Raw genomic sequence first — 23,244 nt, 5'->3', positions numbered from 1 at the left:
TCTCAGAATGTTATTCCCTCAGATTCACCGTGTGGAAAGCACTGGGAAACTGTTAGAGCTGGCAGACGTAGACCCTACCCTCCGGCCCAGCCAGCTCTCCGTCTCACACTTTAAGAGCCTGTGTGATGTATACCGAAAAATGTGTGATGAAGACCCACACCTCTTTGCTTACAATTTCAGAGAAGAACTCAAGCAAAATAAAAGCAAAAATCAGGAAAAGGAGGATGACAAGGAGAGAAATGGACTATAAGCAGCATATCAGATGTAGATTTCCACAACGTTGAGCTGCTCAGATGTGCACTTTTGTCTTCTACCGAAGGATAATAAAAATACGATTACCAGATGTGACTTATTTCCCTTTTACTGTACAGCTTGGTAGAGAAAATAAATATAATCAAATAAGATACAGTACAAGCTTTCTTTTAATATATATACTGCATAGATATGACAGGTTCAGTATAAACAGCATCTGTTACAACCTTACAAAAATGAAATATCTGCACATTGTGCCCCTCACCCACATTAAAATAAATATGCTTTAAATAAAGCAAAAACAGCTCAAAGAAAAATGCCCAGAGGATTGGGGGGGGGGGGACCTTTTAAAAACTATTAATCACAACTTCTCCATCTTACTTTTTCCACATAAATTAAAATAGATTGTAATTTTAAGGATCCTAAGTCATTTTGATACCTGCTCAAAAGGGATATAAACTAAGTAATTTACAGATTCTTACAGATTCTGATCAGTTTAATCTAGTTCTCTGATCTATAATAAATTAAAATAACTTAAATCTTTACAACTATTTTGTGGGAAAATGTATGCTGCACAAACCCCAATAACAAATAGGTTTTCTGCAATTTCCACTTCACCACCAGTTTAAAACAAGCAATTAAACCCATGTCCGGACTGAAATTGCACTACAACTTTCCGTGGCTCTCCGCTTCATAAAAGCACTCCTCATTGACTACCGATGTTAAACTCTGGACACTGAACTCTCGCTGCAGAACGGAACTGAGATCAAGGGTGGTGGTTTCAGATTGACTGTCAAGGGACTGGTGACGGATCTGTGCCTTTAGCAAAGTTCCCCTGTCCCGTTTGGTGCTGTTTGCTTTCCGTTTAATGGCACAGAAGTGCCCCCGCACCAGTTTGGGCGGCTCCCCCTTGGGTCGGCCCTCTGTGCTGGGCTGTTGCTCAGCGGCGTTTGCGTCCGGGTCATCGGAGATTCTCAGTCTCTGGAACTGAAGTTCAATGTCTTTGGTAGGGCTGCCCTGTTTGAGAGTTTGATGGTAGTCCTCATCTTCGTCGCTCAGAATGTCACTCTCTTTGATGAGATTGTCTGGAAAATCAGCCAGGCCCGTCTGGGGGTGTTGCAGGCAGTCCTGCCGGCTTCCACCTGGGTGGCAGCCACTGCTCTGCGTGCTGCTGCTCAGGCTGCACTCGTCAGAGTCCAGGGAGCTGGCCTTGCCCGGCTCGCTGGGCCACTCGCTGCTGGAGGAAGTTTTGAGGACTTTTAAGGACCTGGAGGAAGCTGCAATGAGGAAAAGTGCATCTCCTGTCACGATCAAGAAACAGACTCCACAGTGCATAAGTTTTGCATTGTACATTAGAAGATTTAACATTAATAACTTAAAATTTTATCATCTCACTTTTTTACCAACTATCCTGGAACTTGGGGGAAAATGCAGATACTGCAAGTGTGAAAGTTTTTTACTTTGGTTTATTTGAAATGTTAGAGGATTTGGCATTTCTAGATGATCAATTACCAGAGCCCGATTGTTTAGATAGAAGAAGCTATAAATTGTTACAAAGGCTTTCTTATTTTGCCAATGCACAAATGAAAAAGTTACTAATAAAATCTAGGTCCCTTTCTTTCACTAAGTACTTTGAAAATGGATAGCCAAGATTATACCATATTTCTATCCCTGCCTTCTCACCTTGTTTATTTCTCTTGCTTCTCAATTAAAAGTAGGAAAATGTCCTTCATCACTCATGAGAACTCTCTCTGCTGGAATTTCTAGCCAACTCTCAGAGATTTAATACGAATATTTAATCCTCTGTGTGTGTTTCTTTCTCTTGCGTTGAAGGGAAAAGGGGGGCTCTCAGTTGTGATGTTTCTGTGGGCAGTTACAGCATAGTTTTGATGGCTACAGCTTATTTTGGCAATAGAGGAAAAAAATAGAAAATATACAGTGAATCTGAAGAGGTTACACTGTAACAAAAAAAAAAAAAAAAGGAAAAAGGAAAGACTACAAATAAGACCAAAGATATTAACAAAACAGTTACTACAGAAGAGGGTTTTAAACCGAAAATTTAAAAGAAAAATTTAAATGAATTTTAAAGGTATACAGTTTAAGAGCTTGATTTGGAGTGATTATTTTGGAGTGTTCATTTGACTAAGAATGAATATAAGGTTTCTTGACCTTAATTCACCAACTATTGGCTTTCTAGATGACTTGAACTTCTCTGAGCACTGGGATTGCTGCAGTGAACAAAGCCCAACCCCTGGACTTCTGTACATCTTGGTGGAAGAAACAGATAAGATGGTAAGTGTAGAGACTGCGTCAGCTGGTAGTAAGGCAAGGACTTGGGAGTTGGGGGTGATTAGAGCTTATACAAGGTCTAGGAGCAAGAGGCCTTTTCACTTTCTTAAAAGGAAATAAAATCAGAAATAAAATCGCCACCACCTTCACACACCACTCTGGATTCGGGTGTCTGGTTCAGAGCTTACCAAGCTACCCCTGGTACTTGACAAAGCGAGGATGGACTGCTGTTATTGCAGGAACATATATTTTCCACAGAGAAGCTCAGATGGTCCTCAATAAACACAAGGCCAGCAAAGTTCTCACCTAACTTGGCTGAAACAGGAACTCGGTTCTTAAGGGGAACCAGGCGATCCTTACAGGTCTTCTCCAGGGGTAACTCACACTTGATGTGACGCCTGAAGTTCTCCCTCAGAATAGACCGAATCACCTTGATGATGTTGGTCTTGCTTTCATTGTCACTGGTGAGGGGAGAAGAGAAAATAGCTGTTCTGTCCAGTGTCACCTGCATCGTGTCCACATTCCCCAGTCCTTACGTGTCCCATCACTGCTCTCAGGACCAGACTGACAGCACGTCACCCAACCTCTGGGCACCTTGGCCTCCTAACTTACAAAAGGAGAAGCAATCCTTCTTGAAGCGCCTCTGAACACTAAAATCTGGATATATATTTAACCAGTATGTTCTACTCCAGTCACAGTTGCCATTTGGGGGGAGGCTGGGTGTGATCTTGAAGTCATCAAAATTCAGGAGAGCACTAAAAATAAACTCCCGTTTTTAAGATAGTGTAATTCTGTCTTATTCCTATTGGCTTTAATTTTTGGAAGTCAATAATACCTGCAGCACAGTTGGAAGATGGTTTCTGGCCGTCCTTCTATTTCTGACTTCGTATGGATCAGTTCCCATATGGAATTATTTTCTGTCCCTGTGTAAAAGAAAACAAGGGTCTACGACTTTGCCAAAGATGGAAGTTCAAAACTCAAGTCAAATATTCTCTGTCCTCTTATCATTTGACTTTCACAGATCGTTATCAAAAATACTTTGTAATTACTTTTTACATTTCCTGGTAAAGTTTTCTATCCCTCTTAACATGCTTTCTCCCTGGCCCTGGATTCCATCTCTCCGGGAAAGAGGTTAAAGGGATCCTGTTTTTCAACCCCATTCAGTTCATTGTATTTTTTGGAAGGAACAGCAGGATGTGCCCAGGTACTTGAGGTAAAACAGGCCAGCCCAAAGTCAGTCCCGTGTTAGGAAACATAAGCGCTTCAAAACAAAAATGAAGCAGGGACCCAGACCATCGCGGCATGCCTTAGACTGCTGGTCCTTTCTGTCACCAGAGGCACTGTCACCAGAATGTGGTTATTCTAGAAGATCTCTGAACATTTTCCAAGATGGAAGACTGAAGATCTTTAAGATATTTTTTTTTCTAGTATCACTTATAATACTGCTTAAACTGAAGAGACTTTCTGGTGTATCAAAAATTCTTAAATTTTAAATTGTGGTCCTTTGTTTCTTTAACAAATTTTAGGGTATCAAGGATATTAGAAAAAATTGTTGAAAACCATTGATAGTGAAAATAAACAGTGAAGAGAGTGAAGAGAGGTAGTTGGCAAAGAAAAGCAATCCACTGGCATTTACTTTCTCCAAAAGTCTGTAAAAGAGCAAAAACAAGAAGAGCAACATCGTAACAACCTCTCTTGTCCTCATTTTCCTTGCCTATAAAATAAAACTCAAAAATTATCCCCAAAGTTCTTTCTGGTTTTTCATTCCACAATGCAAATAAGTCTCTTTAAAATGCTTTTTCCTGGCATCATCCCACATGAAACAATTACCTGCTGTATTCCCCAGTCTGACTTGAAGTGCGGATATGGGGATCAACCAGCGAAATTTAAATGGGTCCAAATCGGCAGAGCCATGTGCAGGCCGGGAATTCGAGGGCTGTAATAGGAAAGCCCCCCAAGAAAAGTGTTAGAGCAAGCTCTCACCCACAGAGGAGGGTGTGCATGGAATGGAAGCTTTAATTCTCCCTGTGCAAGGCTCCTTGCAGCCGTGGGAGCATCAGGGTGCAGAAACGAATCAGGTCAGGTATGCTTCCTGTTCTCAAAGAGCTCACACTGTGTGGGGATAAGCCAGAGCTGTGGTCTGGGGAGCAGACTTCTAGATGCCAAGCAAGAATGACAGCCAAGCCAAGCCTTCTATATGTCCTCATTACCTCTGAATGGTAATAACTCTGATGGCTTATGGTAGCCACAACTAAGCTTTTTTTTTTTTTTTCTTTTGCTTTTTTTTTTTTTTGAACCAAGGTAAAGTTGTTTGAAAACAAATCAAAGTTACGTAGTCTTTTATGTGTATGGAGCAAACATGGACCATTTCGGATATATGAAAGCTGATTTTCTGTGTAGGCTCCAGCACAGGTGTTTGTCTACATCTTCTTTTAAAACAGACATTGTGGGGAGAATAAGAAATAGACTAATAGCTGGTTCGGCTGGTCACACTAGGAGTAAGTCCCGTTAGTCAAGTGGGGCCTTGGTGCTGAGCAGACTTCTCAGATCAACACTAACAGGACAGAGCCATGAAAAGGTAGCTTTGCTTAAATGTACTTCTCATCTTACCAGTTTCTTTTTCAGTTTGCAGTTTTCTTTATAAACCAATATGACAGCTCTTTTAAAAACTAAAGAAGAAAAAAGAAAAGTCTTTCATTATTTTGTACAAACTTTTTTCCAAAGTTGATCTAGGCTGAATGTTTTAATAGAACCAAGCTCTTCAAACTTATGAAGCTCCAGGATCCCACTATGCTAGCACAGGAGTGAATAAATGGTGCTTCCCTCTGGTCATATTTGAATGATGCAAAAGTACCTACTTATTTAAAAGCGATTATCTGAAGTAGATTTGGGGGATTTTTTAAAAATTCTGGTTTTATTGAAATCTGAGGACATGGTGTTCATCTCAGTGAGAATACACTGTCTATAATCAGTCTTAGTGAGAATTAAGACATTCTGAAATGCAGCAAACAATTAAGATAGCAGTTTCAAAATAGCCTCAGGAGATCTGTTCCTGTAACACTTGGCCAAAACCACTAAGCCAAGCAGAAGGGAGAACAAGAAAATGAGTATGCAGAGCGACAGCATTTTAAATAGTTGGAGGCTGGCTCTGTTAAGTCAAAAGCCATTATAGCAATGATTCTAACTCCTGAAAATCAGGAGTTAGCTGAACTGGTGGATTTAAAAAGTTCCTCATTCTCACTAGCCTTAAGTTTACATCCTTTCAAATGGGATACTAACCAAACACTGTGAGCTCAAGGTCCTTTCTGGCTTTTCCTAGAGACAGAAATGGATTCAACCAGGAAACTGCAGAGTGCATCAGAAGTTCCCCCATGGAAAGTTCTGTTACCTGTATCATAACAGGAGATAAAGAAGACATGGAGACCACAGAGACAGGCTGTCGTATGTTAGACAGTGAATCACATATGTATATATGGGGATTGCTCAAATGCAAGTATATTCAATGTGATTTTTATAGCCCCTGTAAACACAGGGCCTTTAAATAATACAGGTTTTGAAAATACGAGCGAAGCATCAAACTTTGGAAAATACCATAAATGGGAAGGCATTTGGTTCACTGCACACATATGTAAGTGATACATGCCTCATGATCTACTCCCTAGCATCCATTCCACCACAGTTCGAGAGGTCCATCCAAAGTGTCTTCATTAATACTGACCTCAGGCTCTAGCACAGTTACTACCCCTGATCCATAACCTACACTAGGCCTGCAAATATAAAAAAGTACCAACACTGAAAACCATAACAAAAAATTTAACTCCAGTTGTTTTCTATTCTGGCCTTTCTCTACTGAAGCTGTTTTCTTACATGTAGACTTGAAAAGCTCAAGATTCTAATTTAGTAATAATCAACGAGAAAATAAAAACATAGGAACTGTCAAATTCCACTTAAACTAGTTCTGTAAGTAAGGAGGTAGCCACCAATACTAGATATCAGGTACTGATATCTGCTGGCACCCACATCCTGTATTCATTCTCCCTCTGCAGCTTTTGCGCTCCATCTGCGTGCCTGCCCCGGGGGTGAGTCTTGCCTCATAGCCCATGGAAAAGGAGGTGGAGACAGGAATATAAGCTTGGAGATATTTCTTGTTGTCCTTTGTACAATGTGAAGATGACATAGGGTTACATTCCTACAACAGTGTAATGAATTTTATATAACATTTATACTTAAATGGTGTGGTTTATTGCAAGCATTAAGATTTAAAAAAAAAAAAAAAAAAGGCATATTATCCTCTAGAAGAGCCAGAACACGGCAGCCTAGTCTGGAGGTCACCTATAGATCCAGTGAGCAAATGCAGTAAGCCTCTCAGAATCTAGAAGTTCTGCTGACCTCCTTCTCTGTTCCACTTTGCTCTGCCACTAGCTGGTCAAACACAGTCCCATAATCCTCGTAGATCTTCTGCATCTCATTGATGTGGCTCGCTACTTTTTCCATTGCCTTTAGTGCTTCTGAAAAATATGAAATTATTTTATAAATTTTGTTTAAGTCCTACCAACAGCAGTAATGAAGCAGCTCAGGATTCAAGACCAGTTCTTACTAACAGAAGCACCATACTCCGCTGCAGCCCAGCAGCCTAGTGTACTCCAGTCATTATGATGAAGAACAGCAGAATGATCTCCCACCTCCAGTTCTCTTTTAAATGAGGCAAAACAGAGGTAAAAAGTATCACTTATAATAACAGCTAACGCTGATCAAGCACCTTCTATTCGGCAGATTCTATGGCAGGTGGTTTATGTTCGTCATTTCATCCCCACAGTAACTCAATGCCTGTAGGAACTGTAATCAATCCCATTTCGCAGATGAGGAAACTGAGATGCAGAAGGGTTAGGTATTTTGCCAGACATCTGAAGAGAGAAATAAGTGGAGCCAAGACTGACTGGCCAGTGGGATACCTACCCTTAAATTCTGCCTCTCTTCTGGGCCAGCTGTGAACTACAACACTTTGTTAGCAAGAACTTACCAATATCTCTGTAAATGCCCCAAATGACCAGAGCAACTGTTTGCATTTATACATGGTGCTTATTTATAATTTTCTACTTGGGTGTGCTAGAGACAAATGATTTTGGCAAAGTCAAAAAGCAAAATTTCAGGTTACCTATAAATTTAGTATTTTTCGTATTTCGTCCTCTTGATTCAGTATTTTAGTTCAGTTTGGAGGGAAGTTTGGAAGGCAGTTCTTGACCCACTTAAACATCATCTTAATGAAAAAGGACATTTTCACACATTGTTTGAATATTAATCATAATTTGTAGCATTTATTTGTAGAATTTAAATTCCATGTTAAAAAATTGTTACTTATTATGAAAGTATGCTTGTCATAGAAAAAGGAGCCAGTTTGACATCCTTTTCACTGTTGGTTATTTAGTAATACTAATACTTATTAATAAATTTGTTACTCTACCCAGGTATTTTATTACAGGTAATAATTACCAGACCACCTAGTTTTCACATGTAGAAGACAAATCACTATATCTCTCTCATGCAAACACAACAGCTCTTTAAAGGATACTCTACTTACTATCAAATTGAGGAGCTTTGTGTATTTGATAAATTGTATCTTAGGCCAGTAATTTCTGAGGTTACAGCATCGGCTGTAAAGCATAACCTGTTACTAGGAGTTGGGTTGTGGAGCTGGGCTCTGCTCTGAAATCCCCACAAGGTGGAGCCTCACCCAATGGATTTGATCAGCAGCACTGGGCAGCAGGCAACACAAAAACTCACAAGGTGGTAGGGAAAGAGGCCCCATGTCAGTTCTGGCAGGACAGTTCTGCTAACCGAGACCCAAAGTAATGGATTTCAAATCACTGAGCTCAAATACGTACTTTGAAAAATGAAAATGGAACCATCCCTCCAGAGGGGTGGCTTGGAGCTACTCCAAAGACAAAATTTTGCCAAAGAACTCTGCCCACCTAAAGTGATGGCCGTAGAGCTATTTTCACAGAGTAAAATCATATCTAAGCTTAATAATCACAGTACTGAGGAACATCTGAGAATGTGAAAGGAGGAAGGGGCTCTAGAGAAGAAGGGTCCCGTAGACTTGGCGGCTGTCACATTCAGTCTGCAGAAAGTTTTCTTACCTGTCAGGTGATAGTGCTCCTCACTCTCGTGGTCCGTCAGCGACACGAGCTCCTTGAGCAGCAGAGGGTACTTGAGCACTCTCTGAACTGGCTTGATGAGGTAGGACTCCAGTGTGGAGGAATGCTGCTTGGTAGGATTCCGGGCATCCAGAAAAGCCTTGAAGGCTTTATCAGTTTTAGCTACAAGCAGGTGGATAAAAGACCCTTAGAAGAGCACAGCAGGATGAATTAAACCCTACTTCATTTAGTTTTTAATGGAGTCATAGATCATCCACTTCTGCAGTGTTGCTAATGCCTGTTCTTTATAAAAACCCAAATACTTAAGTGGGTCAAGCACCCAGCTGTCAACATGGATTCAGCATCACAGCCTGTGGCAAATCCCATGAAAAAAAGGAGCTTACTACGCTGTCTACACAGTATAGTCTGTACACTAAAGAGGAACACCAAGTTGAAATGTAGAAATGTCTGACTTTAAAGGCAGATTCACATGCAAACCCATGAGACATTGTTAGAGGCACCTAAAAAGTGAGCTTCAGCCAATTTAGAAAGCCACAGAAGAGTATTATCCAGACCCTACACCTACCCTTCAAAACAATCATATAGCAAAATAAACTAGTATTTTTTCCCTACTGTCCTCCCACAGATTAATTTATTCTATACGCTTAGGGACTTATTTCCTTTTAAAATAAATTGATAAGCACTCTAGCCTTCACCTCCATGGCTCTGAGCCATCTAGTGCCACCAGATGTGACCTTCAGACCTCTACGGGCAGGGAAATCTACCTGTGTCCAGTGTCTGACATTATGAAGGAGGCACACAGGAACCCAACCCCTTCTAGTTTTGAGAGTGCTATTGGGGGTACCAGTTGCTGCTTTGGATTCCACTTGCTGACAATGGTTGACCAGCCATTTGTAATTCAGCCAATTTGAATGAAATTACACCCCTATTTGGGGTTTTGTCACAAAGGCAAAAATCTACAATTTCTAGGAGATGCAGTACCATTTTGAATGTGACCACCAGACAAAGTGGATGGTGAGATGATCCTTCAGAACTGAGTTCAGAACTGAGCAAAGGATTGATAGGCTTTAATTTTATGCCATATTGTCAGTAAGAAGGTGTTCCTGGAAGGAAATGCCGATGGAGTCAGATCTCTTTTTAAGTAAGTAGAGGAGATGGATTTTGGCTGGCATTTGTTCACTTAAAGCACTTTAAGACTCCATTCTTAACTTTGAGCCTGCTCTTCTACAATACTGTAAAGATCCAGATTTCAACCAAATGGCAGAGATGCATCAGTGGAACTGGCTAAATGCTCTGAGTGTTGGGATAAACTTTACATGCCTTCCATGGTACCGCAGAGAGACTGTTCCCTGATTTTGAGAAAGAAACACTGAAGGGCAACCTTCAGACCCTATTGGACGATGCCACTTAGAAGTGTATAATGACAGCAGGGGAAGGGGCTTGGAATTTACCTTGGCTGCTACCACCCTGTTGATGTAATTTAAAAAGTTCAAATACAGACGTCTCCCTAAACATTTGCCACTGTCACAGAAGAGAGCCCTGGTTCCCTGGCTTCGAGAGAGCTGGCAAATCATAATGGGAGTGAACTGCATGAGGCCATCTGTAGTTCTAAAGAAGGCATCCAAGCCCTGGGGGAAGTCATCTTTATCCAAGAAATGTATGACATTGTAATAGTTCAGGCTTCAGGAGGTTCCTGTCTTGTTCCCTGGTTCCCATAAGGGAACGCAGGGGACCTGGTAACCTTTTCTGGAGACAGTTCAGATGAACGTCAACAGGAGTACATGTATTTCCCTAAGACACCTTCCAATGTCAAGCCTCCCTGAAACTCTGAGGACCTGCACTTGTGTGTCTGCTCTCTGTGCACACCGCATCACCGCTGCTCCCAACCTTCAGTCCTGTGCCTACATCGCTGATTCTCCCTCTTACCTCTGCCACCACAGGTGAGAATTACAATGGATAGAAAAACTTCCGAGACACACAAATTTGAGAATTTGAATCTCAGAGGTGTGGGCAACAGAAAGAAGTCTCCAGTAACAGAATGGCATCAGGTGAACCAACATTCCTGGTGTGGGCATTACAGGAATAGACTGAACCACCACAGTGAGGGTGATGGTGGCCCCAAACTCCCTACAGTATGCGTGGACCTGAACAAGGTCATGGCTGCCATCACATCTTCAAATGCACTTCCCCAGCTGGGCCAACTGACCAGCCCATTCCTGAAAGCTCAGGCGGCATGATGCACTGGCCCTGTGCCTGAACCAACCCACGGCACGGGGCCTCCGGCACCCAGGCACCTCTCTCAGCCCCACAGAGTAACGTCTGGCATTGGCACTAAAGGGGAGAGTAACGAGGTCAACCACATAGGACTGCCTGGGCTTCAAAAAAATAAAGGCTTCTGTTAAAAAGCCAATAAAATAAACGATAAAAATGTAGAGAGATGAAAAGTACTTCGGGGACAGGATGTGGGCTGCTGAGTGTTTTCCTGGCTTCCTCAAAAAGACCTTAACTTTAGTTAATACACTGCTTCAGTTCACAGTGGCTCCCCAAGCCTACGAAGGTTAACGAGAAAGGAAGAAAACGGCATACATTCTTTCCTGTCCTCTTCCAGTGGTTGGTGGTTCCCAGTGTTTAGATCAAGGAATATGGGAGAAAAAAAAAAAAAAAAAAAGAATCCAGAGGTAATTTAACAGCAAAGTGACACATGGCAGAGAAACATCTCTGCTCTTAGGACACATGTTCACTGTTACCAATAAACTGAAATAAACTGAGAATTTGCCCTTTTAATGTCTGTTAATTTAAAGGTAAAGAATGGAACATGATCCATTAAACTGCACTTATCTCTATCTATTAAATGCAAATTCACGGTTAATAGTTTTTAAAAAAGCATAGCTAAAAGGTATGAACAACTTACCTCGCTCTAGAACCTTCTGTACTTTAATATGATTAGCACAGAATCCGCTGTACAGTTTAAAATGGTCCGCGTAATAAAGGAAAGAGCCTCCAAGGGAAAACAGTAATTTCTAGAAGGGGAGGGAAAAGTCACATTGGAGATGGTTTAATCAATGTCTGCTGGCTCCGGCATGGCATCTGACTGCTTTGGTGCATCCATGGCATCTGTCTTTCAGATACCAGAGCACTAATGCCTCAGAGAAATCACCAAATGAAATAAACCCAGGACTGCCCCATTTTCACAGCAGACGGAGAACAGCCTGGCATTCCCTGAGCAGATCTTTAGTTTGATTGAAAGCTTTCTGGCAGCAGAGCCTACTGACACCACGGGCAATCAAAGGACAAGAACGAAAGTTCTACAAAAATACATCTGACAAAGTGGGATATGGATGATGTGAGAGGATAATTAATCAAGCCAACTCTGCGTTACTCGGGACAAATGCTTCTGTCTGCACACTGCCCTGTCCTCTTTCTTCTGTCTTGCATCTGATTCCCTGAAGGGGCTCCTCACCAGTCACTGGTGCTCACACTGGAGACTGGGCTCCGTAGAAGAACCACTGACCTAGGTTTTGCATCCCAGCCTTATGTGACCATGAAGGTGAAAGATTAGATGCAGGGGTAGGTGCTCCTGCTTCGGAAGCAAACTCCCTACACACCCTTCAGTAGATCTGAGCAAAGTGTGGTGGACATGGTCAACCACCAAGCAGACTCTACGTAAGTTGTGCCACCCAGACATCTGATTACCAGAACCACTCAAGATAAAAATGCAGCCTTCTTTTACCGCCTGGCAGAGGAAAACTGTGCAATGAAAGCACTGAATTTACCTTGTTAATAGGCAAGGGACAGCAATTTCTCTTTCAAGGGAAAGTTCTGTACTCTATCCACCTCTTTTTGCTTTAAACTCAAGTCCAAAATACTTACTCTGAACTGTGAAGGAGTCTCGAGGATATTAAAGTCAGATGATGCTGAAAGCCCATCCTCCAGAGTCTCTAGAAACACCTTTTGAAATTCAAGCATCTCTGGCAAACTTCCAAAAAGTGACTCCATCTATATGAAGGCCAGGATTGAAAAGAGGACATCAGCAATGAAGACCCAGAGAACACTTTAATCCCAGAGGCACAGACTAATCCCAAATTGTTTACCAAGAAGCAGACAGAACTAAATCCTTGAAAGAAGGCAGCATGTTCACTCCGAGACATAGTTTATACACAGAGTTTTTATAGCTCTGGTTCTGGGAATTCTAAAATAACTTTATAAATGGGTCGTTTTTTGGGATTCAAATTGTTGAAAAATGGAAGTCAGCAGAAAAGATCTAATTCCTGATATTTAACATTGTCAAGTCATGAATTAAAGAATAACTTTTGACCACACCTTCCTCTTAAAAAAGGACATCGAGTATCTTGCATGGGTAAACTCTTGCTGCTGCAGAGGCCACATTAAAAAGGGTTTGAAGGAGGCCATGCCTGAGTCCCTCTGATGATCCAGAAGTCCTGGATGTTTTTTGGGGATCAGCAGATAAAACCTCTGGGGAGACCCACTAAAGGACAAACAGAGACTAACGTGTGTGTTAGCAGATAGGGGGAAGGGGACCGATTACCTCATCTTGGGTGAGAAAGGTCTCATTTTGAAGTGGCTCCAGGTATAATTCAAAGAGGCAGCTCAGATCCTGAAAGATGGAAGAAAAGATTCTTCATCGTGCGTGTCTCCAAAATATCCAAGAATTTCCAGCAACCCTGACCACAGCTCCAGACTCCCACTGGGAACGATGGATTTCAAGTCTTGTTAAAATTCATGACCCTAAAAGTGGTTGCTATTATTTCTGATGGAATTCACAGAGGCTAATACCACAGTGCACTCAGCAGCTGGACCACCGATTCTGCTTAGACAGCCTGGTGGCAGAGCCTGCCTCTTTCTGTGGACAAGTGCAGCGGGAACATCCACCTGCCTGCGGAGAAGGGGAGTTCTGGCGAGGCACCCCTGTCGGGCGTGACCAGCTCACCTCGCCGCCTCCTGTGCATCAGGGAGCATGGTGACAGCCCCACCATGGAGCTGAGAGGGACAGGACAAGATCTGGGAAGCTCTTCAACTTTGGGGTTGGCACGTTAGCAGAATTTCAAACTCCCATATTTGAATACAAGGAAAAATTTTCAAAGATTAAATGCAGTCATAATTTATAATCTAGGCCATATTTGAGTCTCCAGTAAACTGGGCTCCAACAGTATAAAATAGTGGGAGTAGACTGCGTTTATAAAACTCTTTAGATAATGGGTTTATGTAATAATTTGAAGCTAAGACCAGTATATAATTTTGTAATAGGAAAGATTTTTTGTTTCATTTATTCTGAAGAATTTTAAGTATGAAAACGCTGTAATTGATTACAAAGTCCACTACTTTGCTCCCTCATTTACAGTGGAGACCTGAAGAGCTCTGTGAGAGCCCGAAGCCTCCAGAACCTTATGGCATAGGTCCTGGGAGCCAGTGGACAGGCCTGTGATGCCTTTTACTGTGTCACAGTGAACAGCTCCCTGGCCTTCCCTCCCTCACCATCTTCCACAGCAACCGCCTCAGAGCAGGGAGATGTGAGAAGTTACTGAACTGTATTTCAGGGAACACACCAATGCTGAAAATTCCAAGTTGCATGCAGGGATCAAGGTTAGATGAACAAGAAGTAAAAATCCCGTGTTAAACGTCAGCCACAAAAAGAAATTACAAAATAAAAATGGTGTGTGTGTGTGAATCACAATAGGCACCCGGTGCTGGTTATTTGGTCAGACAGTGACGGGCTGCCCTCATTCCTCGTGCCGGCTGGTGCTGCTCAGGAGGACTTACACCAAGAGCAGGGGGGCTCTGAGCCGCGGCGCCAGACAGCTGCAGCCCTAAGAAAACAAATGCAGGTTTCTTGCAGAGAGAAGGGTCCTCTTTGTGTAGCTCACCCAGAACATCCACCTTGACACTCCACCAGCATCTCAGTGCGACAACCCTCCCGGTGCACTGGGGCCCAACAGTAAAACAGAGCATTGACAGCAGCAACAGAAACTGCACTCCGCCCTCGACTCAGTGGGTGAAAGCTCATGAACACCCTCCCTCAAAAGGTCAGAGGGTCTCCAAAGCCTCAAACCGCACGACACACAAAGGGGCTTCGGGAAAGCCATCGTGATCACAGGGTGATCCAGAAATCTAGTCTGCACTCCCTGATGTTCATGTCATCTCCCCACATTAGATACGGGACGAGACATAATGGGATTTGAAATTCAGCAGTCCACTCTATAGCTTTTCCTTCTCCCCTATGGGATCAAAAGGAGGAGCTCTGCGGAGTTCTCCTGGGCTACCTGTGAACAGGCCTTTGGCCGAGTCCGGATAAAACGGCAGTAACGTTAATGAAAGGGGAAGCTCAGATCTGCCCTGTGGAGAAAGCTGATAGCTGTGCGTGCATGTGTGTGTGCGCCCGCGCAGGCATGCTGGAACAAGGGCACACCGGTGAGAGGGAGTTGGAGGGCACCGCCCAAGGCCGCAGCACCCCACTGAGGCGGAGCACGGGGGATTCTCAGCCCACCGCCTGTGCCATGCTCCCAGCGACTGGCCAGCCAGGGGCTACGGTAGCGCCAGGCTCCAGCAGACACTTACACAGAACAACTCTCCTCCTTCCCAGGTGCCAGTGTTTGCCACAGAATGTCTCTCCAACTACTCACTGGGGGCCTCAGAGAAAAGTAAGTGAATTCTCCGGGTACCGAAGATTCTTGGCACCTACCGCTCCGTGCCGGGGTGGGAGCGGCCCTGTGTGGGACCTGTCCTACGTGGCGACCTCCACGAGGCAGGTCTGGGGGCCACACCGATGGCTGCTTGTGAGCAAGCTGCTCCCCGGGGCCTCATCCCCTAAAGTTACCCCCAGCCCTCTCTTCCCACAGCACAGACTCCCTTCCCACGGACTGCAGATGACAAACCAGAACATCTGTTTCCATAGCGAAAGCTGCCTTGGTAACAACATGAGCGGAGAATCGAATTCTTCCCCAAGTCCTCTCAGCTCGTCCGCCCTGTCACCCTCTTGGGCAGCAATCCACACTTCAAGGGCAGCTCCACCATGAGCTGGTGTTCTGGGCAGATGTGGCCTGGGGACCCCTGCCGACACACAGCTGGCCACCACAGGGAGACCGAGCAGGCAAGAACGCGCGCCGTCTCCCGTTACCTTCACGTAGGACTTCTCCGTGTCCATCAGCTCCTGGATGACTTTCCGGAGGCGATCTGCATCAGAGAGGTGGCGAGCCAGTGGCCTCGGAGGTGGGTCCCGAGTCCCCCTAGGCCCTTCCATGCCGTTACTCTGCGTGTCGTTGAAACTCCTACACAGCACGGTGATCTGCTCTGCACTCTGAGAGACGGCGAGACGGGGAAAATAACGTACAGGACGTGCTCCATTATTATCAGCCAGCCAGTGTTTAATTTACCCTTGCCCAGCACCCTCTCAGCAGCCTCACAGGGGCAAAAATCAAGGGCAAGTGGTCTCAGTCGTGTCAGAAGAGTCTGGCTGTCATTTAAGATAACCGTAGTAAAGATATGAGCTCAGTGCGGACACATAATGCTTTGTCTTTTGTTGTCCTAAGAGCTGAGAGATGGTTCTTACGTACTGAAACTAAAAAACAACGTATGGGACTAGCCATCGGTTTGAGGGTGCTCTGAAACCAAGCTTGAGGCTTCCTAAGAGCACACTGAGGAGCCTCCCGTACAGAACAGCCCTGGGAGCCTCCAGAGTGGCGTGGCACCCCAAGGATTTTCGGATGGCGAGGCCACCAGGGGCTTGCAGTTCTGCAGTCTCGCGCCAGGCAGCAGAATGGCAGTGGAAAGGTTAGAGCTGCTGTGCGTCCCAGGGATGGGGGTGAAGGTAGGGTCATACCCCCTATCTTGTGGGGTGCAGGGCCCCTGGGGAGGGCCCACAGGGCAGCAGGTGACACAGCAAAGGCAGTGACTACCAGAGAGGAGGGATAAATGGGCTTCGTGGGAACTTCACCATGACAGTGGGAATGAAATCACACAGACTGAGGGACAAGAAGAGTGGCTGTCACCCCGCCTACTGGCGGCCCCCGGGACTGACGGCCTTCAGAGTAAGTTCCTATGTGGATTGAAACAGTCTTCTCAAGGGGAGCCCGTCTGTACGGTCCTGCCTGAGGCCGGTGGTTGCAAGTCTCAGGTGTGTCTCCTCCTGTAGGTTTCCCAAGTGCCTGGTGCGTCATCAGATTATGCTCAGTGTCTTTTTACTTAACCTTTCTCCTTCCGTCCCACGCCCAAACAAGCTCCAGCCCTTCCGACCACCCACCAGTGTGTAAGCCTGCCATGGGCAGGGGCCGTGCCTTTCCCTGTCACTGCCTTCGGGCCTGATCTCTACACTCTGGCTACAGTAAAAAGCTGAACACACCACAACCATCTCTTAACGCTCCATCCAGCTTCTTGGGAATGCTTCATAGCGTGAACAACTCACATGAGCATGCTGGTCGACCACAGTGGTCTGATGCACCCTTATTATGAAAGCAGACACCTGACAAATTAGAAGCCTCGAAGCAAAAACAGGACGCTGCTGCCCTCCCTTCTTGTCTTCCTCTCTGTTCCACCCTCAACACTGATCTTCTGGCTAACCTTTTAGTTCAGTGGTCTCAAGTGGGGGCCTCTTCTAGCTCCAAAAAAGAAGAGATAATAGTTCCTGTGTGAGGAGATAATATACTTGCCAAGGTAAGAGATACTGGAGCACCACCATAGGCACTCTGGAAACCAACCCAAGCTCATGTGGAACAGATCCAAAAGAGGTAAGACGCAGTAAACCAACAGCAGCCACTTCATTGTGTTGGGAGGCTTCGGGAAGGAGTCATATCATGGTCCTGGAAAGGACATGTGTTCCCAGGGAGAGCCACAGAATGAGCCAGAAGTACAGTGGGGAAAGAGCATCGTAATATAAAGAACCCAACTCAGGGGAGTGAAAGCGAGCCTCCTCCCCCAGCCAGATGTCTGTGATGAGAACTTCCAGATCTTGGGGCTCTTTAAATATCCCTGTTTCTCTTTTGTTTTCACATAAATCTTGGTGCAAAAGTTCAATCAGTCATATACTACATACTAAGCTTTCAGCTAGATGAACAGACACAGATAATAAAAAATAATTTACTTCCAAAACAGTTCAAAGGATGAGAAAGTACTAATGATTCTCCTCTAATATATGCATTATCCACATTTTTATTCATTAACTGTGAACACAAGCATATTTCTGGTAACGCCTGTCAGAAGACATTCATTCTGGGTAAACTTTCAAAAAATAAGAAAACAGATGTGGATCTTAAGGCTCAATCGAAATGCATCTTGATTTATCAAAAATGTCTCATTCCATGTTTAAAACATCCAAATCTTATGATTCATTACTGAAGAAATCCCAACACTGTTCAGCCATGCCCTCAAAGCCTAATGACATATAATAAAAGCCAAACAGAACAGTGCAGGCAAAAGGCAGCTTTCCTCTCTTCCAGGATGGGAGCATCCTAAAGCAGCATTAAGGAATACAACCAAACCACTCCAAATTCTGTGCTCCTCCTTTCCACTGGATCTCAACCCTGGCTACACGTTAAGCTGTTTCAGGAGCTTTAAAAAATACCCATGGCTTGACCCACTCAATCAGGATCTATAGGGCCCAAGCAATGATTACTTTTTAAAAGCTTCCCAAGTGAGGCTAATGTGTGACCCATGTGAGAACTGCTGTTCTACCCATCAGTACAGTGAGCGATCTCCACCTTCCCAGAGGCAGGGCTGCCTTCAGCCCGACCACGCTGTCCCCAGGGTCTGCAGTGAAGGACGGCCGCGTAAAAGGTATGCGGTCTGAGCCCAGGAAACAGAGGAAGTAGTAGATAGAATCATACCCACAGTGGCCCTCGTAGTCCGGGTCCAGCGCTCTACGAACTGAGCTAAACAACCCCAGATAATAATACTGAGACTCCACACTCACTTATTTGAAATCTCTATCCTGGTATTTGCACCACAAGCTCAGACAATATAATTTTGCAATTCGGAAAAATAACAGCCTCCAGGGCTATAGAATCTATATTAAGCTCACATATACTGCACAAAATAAGATCTGACAAAATGTACCATAAGTTAATGGCAGCTGGTGAGCTTACAGCTTTGCCTTGCTGGGATGTCAAAAATCACACCTAACAATGCAGTGTTAAAATAACGAGATTTTTAAAAATAAAGTATCTTGCCATTTTAGAAAACCAGAATTCATTTTAAGAACACTTTTGGTAAGATTAACTGGGAAAAGTGAACATTAGTGGAGATTTTGGTAGCAAATGTACTTTTTAAGATACCAAAATGAAGTGCTCAAGTGCGACAAAGTCACCTTTCTCAGGCAGAGCAGCTTAGCTACTATCTGAGGGAGGTGGTGAGCAGGAGGCAGGCACTCTAAAAGGAGACTAACCTAAAGGTGTTTCCACCTTGTATCTGCAAGAGTTGCTTAGGTGGTTACGTTGCAGTTTCTCCATTCTTAGCAACAGTCCTCAACGCTGAACTGTTAAAGGTAGAATTCTGGGTGTGTCTGAGAAGCAACTTCTAGGAACAGTGACTGGTTGGGCTGTTTTCACACCCAAAACAGCGATGGGGTGAGAAGCACAGGCAAGATGCAGAGGACCAGAGTTCTATCCCAGCTCTCCCCGCAGTCGTCCGCATGATCCTGGCTCATTTCTCAGTCGACTTCCTTATTGATGGAAGAGAAGCATCAAATAACCCCTCAAATTACCAACTGGGTCAAGAATAAAAGGGAAGGTACTCGCATTTGCTGAGTACCTGCTGTATGCCAGATGGACACAGCAAGTGTTCTCCAAAATCTGCTGGCATGTAATCCTTATTATAACCGAGACTAACAGATGAGGGGTCAAGAAATGTGGCAGGGGGATGGGGGGCTGTGATGGCACAGGACCATCTCCTGTCTAGCTCTGTGGGGCACCCGCCCCTCCCGGGGAATCTGGTAGAGCACGAGGCAAAGCAGATGTGCTCCCCTGCCTCTGCCCTTGTGGTCAGGACATAACAGAATCCAAACACACTCCAGGTGCCCTAGGGATGCCGCCACCAGGCCCTGGAGGCCACCTCTGCTTGGAGAAGCATATGTAGCTCCCACACATCTGCAGACAACTGCACCTGGAATGTGTACCATCCCCCCAACCCCAACGCAGAAATGCTGCTTTAAAAGCAATATAGATAGGTGGTTGCAAGTCAGGGCTGGGGATGCTTGTGGATTCTGTAGCTCAATAGTCTTTGCCTACATGGAGGAAAGAACACCCCAACTTCAAATGCACACCTCAGATCAGTATTTTGCAGTTCGTAGGTTCAGTGCTAATAATCTTGGGTTCACTATGGGCATCATTTTTTATGGGAGAAAACAAAACAAATATTTTTTATGAATTCCTTTTAAAAATTAAATGAAAACAGTTTTCCCTAAAACTATGTTGTAAGGATACAGCAGTGATACTGAGCAAAACAAAATTTTTCAGGTTTTTAAGCTTATACTAAGGCTGGCTAATCTCTGCTTCAAAATGATTTGATCTTATTTACAGATGAGGAACATCTCACTGAGTACCTGGGCATCAAAGCACTTAAGTGCTCTCACCACAAAAACAAAACAAACAAACAAAAAAACCCACAAACCTATGTGAGGTGATGGGTAAGTATGTTCATTAACTGACCGTGGTAACTATTTCACAATGTATTTGTATAACAAATCAACAAGTTGTACATTTTAAAGATACGGTTTTGTCAACCGTATCTGGATAAAGCCGGGGGAGAACAGATATCTGAAAGTTACTTTTGGTTTTGCAGTTTTAAATGTATGGCCAAGGAGACCTTTCTGCTTCCTTATACAAGAGCTGAAATGTGTCTTTCTTCCAGGAGCCCCATCTCTCAGGAGTGGCAACAAAACAACTCAGGATGGTCAAGCACCTTGCCCCAGAGTCTGTCTGGAGGAATGCGGGAGCAGAGCCTCCTCAAACAGGGTCTGAGATGCCCTGCTAACCCTGGTTCAGTGCAATACTCTCATCAGAAAGGTGTCATGCCACCTTCTTCCTAGCTTGAATTAATAAAATTCGATGCCCTGACTGTGACAACTTTGATGTTTACTGTGCTCTTATTTAGAGTTACGGCTACCCGAGGCTTTTCAATTTTGCCCTAGGATTTGGATCTTAAGAGAAAAAAAAATCACACTGAGATAAATATATCACATTATCTAGCACTATTCAGGAATGATGACTGAGATCTTGCTACTCCATGGATCATCGCGGCCACTGGCAGCCCTGCACCTGTCATCAGCCCAGTCTGGCCCCAGCTTTCCTGGCTCCACCTACAGCCCAGAGTCCTCGTGTAGGGACACCAGGTACTATAGACTTCTCTGTTTGTACTGCTTGGGCCCCAAATACTTGCAGGCTAAGAAAAAAAAAGCTGAAAAGCTCTGCATAATTTGGAGTTCTATTTCACAGGGAGATACTTAAAGGTAAATGACAGCATTTGCAGCGTGTGCTCCTTTCACTCCCTGGTTGAGAGGAAACAGATGTTAACTTAGGGGAAACTGATGTTAACTTCGGGGGAAGATCTTTAATGGTCTTGGCCAACAGCAGAGCTAGCAGGAAAGATACCCTCATACTGCTTGGGTAACTGGTCCTCTGACAACATGTAGTCAGTCTGGCGGATCCCTAACTGCCACCACGTCCTCGTCTCCCTCCGTCACGCAGACCAGCTGAGACTGAGCCATCGCTGTGGATCGAGTGCTAGTCTGGTTCACGGTCACAGGGTTTCATTATACCAGCATGCAAAGCAGAAGAACTAGGTTTCTACTACTTCTATTATCCCTAAAAAGAATGTTGCAGGGGAAAAAGGAAAAAGCTTTAGACTCTGGGCAAATGGACACTTATCTTCAAGGACACTCTAGCCCTGAAAGGGTGCAGTTTCCATGGTGCGTGTTCTCACACTGTGCACTTAAAACCTCTGTGGCTCATCATCTGGAAGCTACGAGAAGCCTGTATGACTGACTAATCTGCATGCAACTATGGTGTCAGCTGTCACATCCTAGCAAATTAGTTGTCAGAAAATTCCTTAGTTTAAAAAAAAAAAAAACTATCTAAAAATTGTACAAAGGACTTCTCAATCTACTTTGCACTACATCAAAGTCACTGACTAACTTACAGAAAGATCTAATATTATCCCAAGTGGCCGCGGCAACAGGAATCCAGAAGGAGTGCACAGGGCTAGGTGACTTCCCCGGAAGGCTACTGAGCAGAGATGGGCTTCATCCATGGGCAGCAAGGGTGGACGGTGTCCTGCCCGGCCGGTGGCTAAACTCCATTCCAGGCTTGCAGCTGGCAGCACCACAGCCTGCCTGCCGCCCAGAGGTTCTTGGGACGCTAGGAGGGGGCAGTGCTCAGCACCCTGGCAGGGCTGGGTGGAAGTTAAAAAACATTCACGGTGATCAATGAAATTTATATCTGGGGGACCACTTGTCTTAGTGATACAATCCCTGGATGGAAAACTCTAGGGAAATAGGTTTTTACATTTATCAAAAGGGTACAAAAAGGACGAGACGACACTCATACTGTGTTTTCTAGACCAAAGAGTTCTATTTCCAAAAGCAGAAGGGGAACGGAAACCGTAAAAGTAAATGTGAGCTTATGACACAGGAGAGCCTTTATTTTACACTGAAACATAAAGATGAATGTAACAAGTCGGAGCACAGAAACGTTCTGAACACACACGACAGTTACCAGCGGCGGGACAGATGTGTGGCTGCCGACCAGAGAAGACCACAATTTACCAGGAAGGTGAGGAGGTGTGTGCTTTATGCATCTCCACCACATATGAACATACACGCACAGCTTTTCTAAAAATAGTATGATATATATCACAAATGCAGTGTTAACCGAGATATTTTTATCCTTTGGCTCATTTGAATTTCCTCTTTTTCCAGTGGCTTAATTTTTTAATATTTTTCATAAATGGACTCCTTTCCTGTCACTTAAAAAAAAAATAATTTGAGGTTGAAGAGGCTCAAAGTGTTCTGTTTCTATGGACACAGTGATGAACAGACTGACACAATTCCTCCGCTCACGGTGCCCCGAGTTTGGCTGGGAAGACAAGCTCTGAGCAAGTAATTCAAGATGATCGGCACCCGAAATGTGGGGTCCTGTGGACAGAACAGAGACCTACCCTGCTCTGAGCCGCTCACACTGACACCGGGCACTCGAGGATGAACGAGTTGTCTACACCAAGCGCAGTCTGGGGCTGGAGGGAGCACAGAGCGTGCCAGGACCTGGAGGCCAGTGCAGCCGTGGCCAGAGGGCCGGGCAGAGAAGCGAGGCGGGCGGGAGCCAAAGGCGGGGCCTGGCCCTCAGCGGAGAGCAGGGGTCGGCGGCGGCGCTGGGTGATCCTGACCGCACCATGGCAATCCCTGCCACCTGCTACGTACACGCCTGACAGAGGAGGACAAGCTGCGAGTCATGGTGGCATTAAAGACAGGGGAGCGTGTCCCCCAAGCGGGGCAGCCCATCACCCGAGCCCCTTTTCACTACCCAAGTGTACGTGCAAAGCTCACACCAAG

The 23,244-nt window shown here is 44.6% G+C and overlaps 2 protein-coding genes across 13 annotated transcripts in view; one reads left to right on the top strand and one right to left on the bottom strand.

Moving 5' to 3' along the window:
• Window positions 1–406, top strand: part of TFB1M (transcription factor B1, mitochondrial) — a 70,372-nt gene extending 69,966 nt beyond the window's left edge. Inside the window, exon 7 of the mRNA XM_072828611.1 lies at window positions 7–406. Within this exon, the coding sequence (XP_072684712.1) occupies window positions 7–250 (244 nt within the window). The 3' untranslated portion in view covers window positions 251–406. The remainder of the gene's footprint in view (window positions 1–6) is intronic.
• Window positions 346–23,244, bottom strand: part of TIAM2 (TIAM Rac1 associated GEF 2) — a 217,946-nt gene continuing 195,047 nt past the window's right edge. For all 12 annotated transcript variants that reach the window (XM_072828504.1, XM_072828511.1, XM_072828508.1 and 9 more), the window contains 12 exons: window positions 15,829–16,008; window positions 13,243–13,311; window positions 12,567–12,692; window positions 11,608–11,716; window positions 8,679–8,858; window positions 6,931–7,049; window positions 5,821–5,929; window positions 5,152–5,210; window positions 4,372–4,477; window positions 3,377–3,464; window positions 2,848–3,002; window positions 346–1,529 (listed from right to left, as the gene is read on the bottom strand). In XM_072828504.1, the coding sequence (XP_072684605.1) occupies window positions 919–1,529; window positions 2,848–3,002; window positions 3,377–3,464; window positions 4,372–4,477; window positions 5,152–5,210; window positions 5,821–5,929; window positions 6,931–7,049; window positions 8,679–8,858; window positions 11,608–11,716; window positions 12,567–12,692; window positions 13,243–13,311; window positions 15,829–16,008 (1,911 nt within the window). In that variant the 3' untranslated portion in view covers window positions 346–918. The remainder of the gene's footprint in view (window positions 1,530–2,847; window positions 3,003–3,376; window positions 3,465–4,371; window positions 4,478–5,151; window positions 5,211–5,820; window positions 5,930–6,930; window positions 7,050–8,678; window positions 8,859–11,607; window positions 11,717–12,566; window positions 12,693–13,242; window positions 13,312–15,828; window positions 16,009–23,244) is intronic.

The sequence above is a fragment of the Canis lupus genome, chromosome 1, assembly GCF_048164855.1.
Source record: "Canis lupus baileyi chromosome 1, mCanLup2.hap1, whole genome shotgun sequence".
Lineage (NCBI taxonomy): Eukaryota > Metazoa > Chordata > Mammalia > Carnivora > Canidae > Canis > Canis lupus.
Note: the sequence above shows the minus strand (reverse complement) of the source record. Positions and strands in the feature narration are given on the sequence as shown.